Source organism: Hippocampus comes, unplaced genomic scaffold (genome assembly GCF_001891065.2).
Source record: "Hippocampus comes isolate QL1 unplaced genomic scaffold, H_comes_QL1_v1.1 scaffold174, whole genome shotgun sequence".
Taxonomy (NCBI): domain Eukaryota; kingdom Metazoa; phylum Chordata; class Actinopteri; order Syngnathiformes; family Syngnathidae; genus Hippocampus; species Hippocampus comes.
The window spans coordinates 1918233-1924816 of record NW_017805983.1 but is presented as its reverse complement, the minus strand read 5'-3'; the positions used below and the strand labels follow the sequence as shown (position 1 = coordinate 1924816).

The following is a 6584-nucleotide window of genomic DNA, read 5'->3' as shown; positions in this document are numbered from 1 at the left end:
TGGGCACACCTTAAGTTCAGAGGAGCCAATCAGCGCATCGTTATCGCCGACATGCCCTGCTCAGCCAGGGTCTCCAGTTAGTCAAACATTATACAACACACAGTCGCGCTGCTGCGGTCCTCTGCAATACATCTGTTAGTGCACGCAAAGAATAAAACGGATAATTTTAACAAGCGATCGCGGTAATGCGCAGATTATAGTCCACAAATATAAAATGTATAACGTAAAAATCACTTTATAATTTATTATTTTATACAATTTGCCGAGGGTCCGGACAGAGGAGGTCCGGACAGAGGAGGTCGGCGGTCCGGTCGTGGATCGCGGTCCGCCAGTTGAGGAAGGCTGGTATACACCATAGGTGTCGTGAGGAATGTTTGATATCTAGTATGGACGCTGTGCATCTGGACCATGGAATAGTAGCCATGTCTGGACCTTGAAAACTGTGAGCGTGTCTGTCCTTTAATTCGTCTGTGTTTTATGAAACCTCCCGGGGAAGGCACTCTTCTGCAGTGCCCCTCCTTGCCTTGCTCCCCTCGCTATGATAAAACTTAATTGCTGTTCGGTTAGAGCTAAATAGCTGAGCGGGTCAATTTCCCCCCTAATTGACGGGCGATTAAGAGTTGGCGAATGTGCAGCAAGGGAATGTGACCTTCCCAGAAGACTGGACTCTGCAATCAAGATTCTCACCATCCTGGAAGACGCGCTCCACATTGAGGCCGTAGGTGGCACAGGTTTCATAGTAGGTGCAGCGCTTCAGGTCGTTGGACAGTTTTCTGGCCCGGCCGTCGTCAATCACCCTTGGGTTCGATGAGCTGATAGCGTCTGAGGAAAACAACTTCTATATCAGCGAATAAACCCAAACTCAAAATAATTAAATAAACACACACACACACACACACACACACACACACACACACACACACACACAGCAAAAATATCGGACACCAAAGTCTATCCCTTGTTTAATGAACATACAGGTATATGCCACAGTCTTTTCACACATGTTGCACAACTTGTCATTTGGTGCCATCTGCTGGCTCAAGGTGAAAGTGAGCTCATAGTAAAAGATAACAGCACTTCTCAAACACCACCAACTGCACACGACGTTCTCTCCAAAATATGACTGAACATTGGCATTTTTTTCCCCAGGAGTGAATACCATCAGAATTCTTCAATTTAATAAAACGTTCAGAATCTAATACAACTATGTTGACAATAAATTTGTGTACTGGTATTTATATTTTTCAGTCAAGACAAAACAAAAATAATTCATCAATATTCACAAACCATTTGTAGAGGGGGAGGGGGGTGAGTATGTAAATACAGTTTGAAAGGAACCAAGCAATTTCAAATATGGAACCAAAGTGATGGAAAAGACTAGCTAAAGATATGAAATTAAGAACCAACCCCAATAAAGAAAACAAAAGAGTCAAGGTCAACACACAATAACACAATTAAAAAGCTCACTAAATCAAGGGCATTAATACAATAGTGGACTGCGACAAACATTAAAAAAAAATTCTCATTCGAGGAGGGGCCCGAAGGTAAATTGAAATGTAAATATTCCCTTTAAAAATGGGAAGGAAAAAAAATTCTGTCTCCCCAAAATTCATGGTTTCCTGTAAAACTTAAGTCTGCTTTTTTTAAAAAACTATTATTCATTTCAAATTACAAAATTCATTAAGTATACATTTAAATGCTTTTTTCTTTGGACAATTGATTTGATATCCGAATAAACTCAGTTACGAGCTTGATCAGGGAGCTAATTTATCTGATGGCGTCAACGTAGCACTGTACTTTAAGGTCCCCTCCATTGTACATGTGACTATAAGAACTCTCCACTAGATGGCAACAGTGTATCTAGAAAAAAAATGCAACACACCAGTGTGTGTGTGTGTGTGTGTGTGTGTGTGTGTGTGTGCGCGCACGCAGGGGTCAGACCTTGGGTGCCAACTAAGCTCCTTAAATACAGAAATTGTAAAAAATACATGTGACTAGTGTGTGTGTGTGTGTGTTTGTGTGTGTGTGTGTGTGTGTGTGTGTGTGTGTGTGTGTGTGTGTGTGTGTGTGTGTGTGTGCGCGCACGCAGGGGTCAGACCTTGGGTGCCAACTAAGACCAGTGGCAGGTCCGCAGCGTTCCTGTAGTTGGCAAGACGGTTGAAGTAATGATAAACTGTCTGGAAGCTGTTCTCATCCTCCAGACTGAAGACAAAGATGACTGCATCCACCCACAATGCGAACTGCGGATAGAAATAAGCCAATTGGAAGAGGGAACCGATCATCACATCGCGGACAGATCGCACAAACAGACCCCATCTTGATATGGTCATGTCGTCACTGGGGTTGTGCACCATACTTTCAGTACTAACCTGTGCCTCCGGAGGGCCCCCTTCATCCCTGATGAGTAGCAAGTGACTCTGCCCATCAACCACCATCTCCTTCTTAAAGCGACCACCTAAAGAAAGCATTGCAGATGAAGTGACGAGACATCTGTTGAGCCAACTGGACTATTCGGAATGATGCTATTGGAGGGATGACATTGGATGTTGACAACCTCTAACTGGGAGATGTTGAGCTTTGCAAAACGCTCGGATGTCGATGAAAGTACATGAGTGCTGATTTATAGCTCTGAGACATTAGAAAGTAAGGAAAGATTACTTCAATCGTTAACGATGGATGATTGGTGATTATGAGAAGAGACCAAGAGCAAACTAAGATGAAGGCTGTATCAGCCAGGCGAGTTCAGCTTGGGGTTCAGTGTTTTTACGTTTCTTCCAAGATAGTTTGCATTTCAGAACCAATGATGTTGTTTAATGGAATCCAAGCTGTCTTCGGCAGGCTGCTGCAGCCATCTGGGCGTGATGAACATGAGAGGAGGGTGAAGAAGAGGATAGTTACCTGCATCCACGTCAGCTAGTATACCGAGAAGCAAGTAGAAGACAGAGTGGAGAAACACACACACACACACACACACACACACACACACACACACACACACACACACACACACACACACACACACACACACACACAAAAGAAGGGTGAAGAGAGCAAATCTTTGGCCTTAATACCACCGTTACGCTGGCAAGCAAGAGATCACAGCCAAGTGCTTGAGGGTGATGCATTCAAATGAAAACTCCAGAATTGTCATTAGATGCCTTTTAACACTGAAGGCTCATGCATTTCTATTTGTGTGCAGTGAATTTAGAAACGTGTGATGGCTTCAATGTGCAACTTGTTTGCACACACTTGGTGGTTCAAGAGGCTTAATCTGCTGCGCGCGCACGCCCGTTTGGCTGGGAGAATGCTTCTGTGTCTGAGCGTCCGTGAACACACCACAGAGCCGAGCCGCCACTGCTTTGCCGGCTGTGCAGCCTCAGAATAGTTCTGGTTAGCGGCTTTGTGGCGCTGTGGTTGCTGTGCTGTTCCAAAGCCACCGTCTCAGCTCTGAATCAGTCGGCATGGGAATCAAGACTACGGCATATTTTTAGGCTCCAGGAATTTGAAAACAACACAGAAACTTATTTTGGCCTGCAGCAGTCAGTCACAGTTTAAACCAGCACTCTCACCGATAAGAATATCAGTTTTAAAAGAGCTGACACTGAAAGTAAAGAGCAGCCAAATAAATTGGGTAGATGCTCCTCTCTTTGCTATCGAGACCTGTTGGGGCATATGAATGCTTTCCTCGGGGCGGGTCCTGCAAGAGTGAATATTATTATTTGGATCTCTACTTGCAGTATATTTCTGCACCGTTCTACAAGTTAAAGGAGTCCAAGACAAAAAGCTACCACAAATGTGAATAGACAGGGATGTGCAAATTGTGTGCTTGGTTTTTTTCTCCTTGTGGAGGAGTATAAGGGAATTTGGAATTGGCGGTCAGAAACGGGAACGTTTACACCAAAATATCCACAAGTTTTGGAAAGCCCGTGATGCATGTGCTCATAGAAAGAAATATAAAAAGCTCATTTGACAAAAAAAAAGAAACCATCAGAATTTTTTACCCTTATCTGACAAGCGCGTACACGTGCAACACTCCAATCTAAGTGCCACTAACAAAATAACGGGAAGGCTTTTTAAAGGTGGATAGCCAATTGCCTAGAGGTAAATACCATAAGACACATCAAACCTCATAGAATCGTACCTCGACTTAGATGTGAGCCAACTTCTGAGTTTTGAGATACAAACCAGATAGCGGAGATTTCTTGAAAAAAAAAAAAAGGGCAGCATGCCTTTTTCAAGCTGCTTACTGCCAGTTGGCACTTAGCTCAGTCACGGAACAAATTAAACACACAAGTCAAGGTTCCACTGTAAAGCCTGTTAAATGACATTAATGCTTCCTGATGCTATTGTTAGCCCCGACACCCAAGAGGAAAAGGTTCCTGGGCTCGAAACAAAGTCCTGCCCTCATTGCGGTGCCTCTGTTTTGCCCCCAAAAATGACCAGGAGCTTTATTTTTGAACCTTTAACGTGAACATGCCATGTTCCTGCAAAAGTTCCTACTTCACAGGGTAAGTACCTGCAGTGTAAAGGGGCCTTACCATTAATTTTGGCATTTACTGAACCCTTTCAATTGCCTAGGTGTGAATGGATGTCTGTCATCGAGCAAACAAAACAAAACAAAACCAAAAAAAAAATCCTCCTCTCACACTGTATGGAAATACTTGGCTTACTCGTTCCCCTAATTACTTTTATATGCTATCATTAACTTTAGAGTAGACAAAATAAAATATTAACTGCTAGTTTTTCCAGTTAGCGCACGTGTGGTGAGGCATGCAACGGGCGTATAACCGGCTGCCCCGTATGACAATCAAGTGACAAATTTCACAACGGAAGAGAGAAGGGAGTTGTCTACTACTACTATTTTTTTCCCCAACTCATTCACTGCCGATGATATGGAGCTATATCAATAGCATAAAACTGGGAGCGCTGGCAGTGACAGAGTTAATGCCATGTGATCGACCAACACCCCATTTGCGGACTAATGGTAGCTCACAATGGATTCAATGTGCACCCCTGGTATAAGTGGTCGAAAACTGGTAATGCATAAAGGTACAAAATGGGAAAACACTGATATTACAGGAAGCGGCATAGTCATATTACATCAAGAGACTTCAGAGTTGTCTACCGCTGTCGAAGCTTCTGTGAGAGAAGCGAAACGTCCTTTTTTGTTTTTTACCCACAAGTACAGATGACGACTGACGGAACCCTTTCTACGATGGAACTTTCCTGTACGACTGAGAGCCTCCACAAGCATCAAGAGAATGCAAAAGAACACTTTTTTGGGATGGTACTATAATGACTTTGGTGATTGCATTGACAGACTCAAGACACAAATCATACAAATGAAGTGCAACTTCAACAATAAAATCCTGTCTTAGGTCTTATCCTGTCAACATTTTTGAGTGTTTTTTTTTTCCCCTCCGTGATTTCCGGACAACTAAGTGCACTAGATTAAAAAGTGCAACAGTTAATTTTAGCCATAAAAACAAATATGCACATTTACTGTATATCGGCAGCTTTGTTCTATTAGCTGTGGCTCTCCACATTATAGCATAGGATAGTTGCAAAGAAAGCGGTCATGCAGATTAAATTTTCTTTTGTATTTAATTACCTTAAATGCTTGTAAACTTTTTTATAAATTAAAAAAAAAAATATATATATATATATATATAGATAGATAGATAGATAGATAGATAGATAGATAGATAGATAGATAGATAGATAGATAGATACAGTATAACTGTTGTATATGTTAGTTGCTCCATGTACAGCACTTTGCATGCAATGATGGTTGTTTGAAAGTGCTCTATAAATACTGTTGAGTTGGGACAGTTGAAAGTAAACACTTTTTATTTTTGTTTTACAAACAATGTGTTGAATTTGAGAGGTTAGCAGTTTCGTTCCAAAAGAGTACAAATTCCTGAGTGTTTCTGTCCAAAGAGAAACTTGTTACAAGCACTCTTCGATGGACAAAAACGCAATTCTTAGTGAACACTCCCTCACGACTCCATACGTCATGATTTGCGTGACCATTGATTTTAATGCTTTACTTTTCGCATGCAGCCAGTTTTGGTGAATTATTTCATCATTCAAGCATTCCACTGAATTATGCAAATAACTGATATGAAAATTTAGTATGAGCGCAGACTCAAACTGTTTCACTGGACCACTATGACGTGTAATTTCAGTGGTCAGATGTGAGGAAACTATTGCTAAATCTACTTGCGGCATGAAGCTAATTACGAAAAAAATCATCAATCAACCGTGTCACATTCAAAGCAGCAGGATTCATTCAAAGGAATGGCTTATGTTTTGGAAATTACAGACGGAACTTGTTGGCTCTTTGTACCTTCAGGTGACTCCTCTTGGACGTACGTTCCTGTCAGGTACCTGTGGACCAATGCCGACTTGCCGCTGGCCAGGTTTCCCACAATGCCCTGTAGGGAGAGCGCACCTTTTCAATAAAGAGGAAACTATCGATCTGGATGCAGCAGATTGTAGTTTTGTCCGGAAACTCACCACTTTCAGTTCTGGCACAGAGCGACTTAGAGTCCACTCCTGGCTGTTCACAAATGCATCTGGGG

The 6584-nt window shown here is 42.2% G+C and overlaps 1 protein-coding gene across 5 annotated transcripts in view; it reads right to left on the bottom strand.

Annotated features, from left to right (window-relative positions):
• agap1 (ArfGAP with GTPase domain, ankyrin repeat and PH domain 1) overlaps positions 1–6584 on the bottom strand; it is a 71447-nt gene that overhangs the window by 40817 nt on the left and 24046 nt on the right. For 3 of the 5 annotated variants that reach the window (XM_019891155.1, XM_019891153.1, XM_019891151.1), the window contains 6 exons: positions 6520–6578; positions 6350–6437; positions 2899–2913; positions 2370–2455; positions 2099–2240; positions 688–822 (listed from right to left, as the gene is read on the bottom strand). In XM_019891155.1, the coding sequence (XP_019746714.1) occupies positions 688–822; positions 2099–2240; positions 2370–2455; positions 2899–2913; positions 6350–6437; positions 6520–6578 (525 nt within the window). The remainder of the gene's footprint in view (positions 1–687; positions 823–2098; positions 2241–2369; positions 2456–2898; positions 2914–6349; positions 6438–6519; positions 6579–6584) is intronic. The other 2 variants (XM_019891154.1, XM_019891152.1) reach the window with 1 other exon arrangement.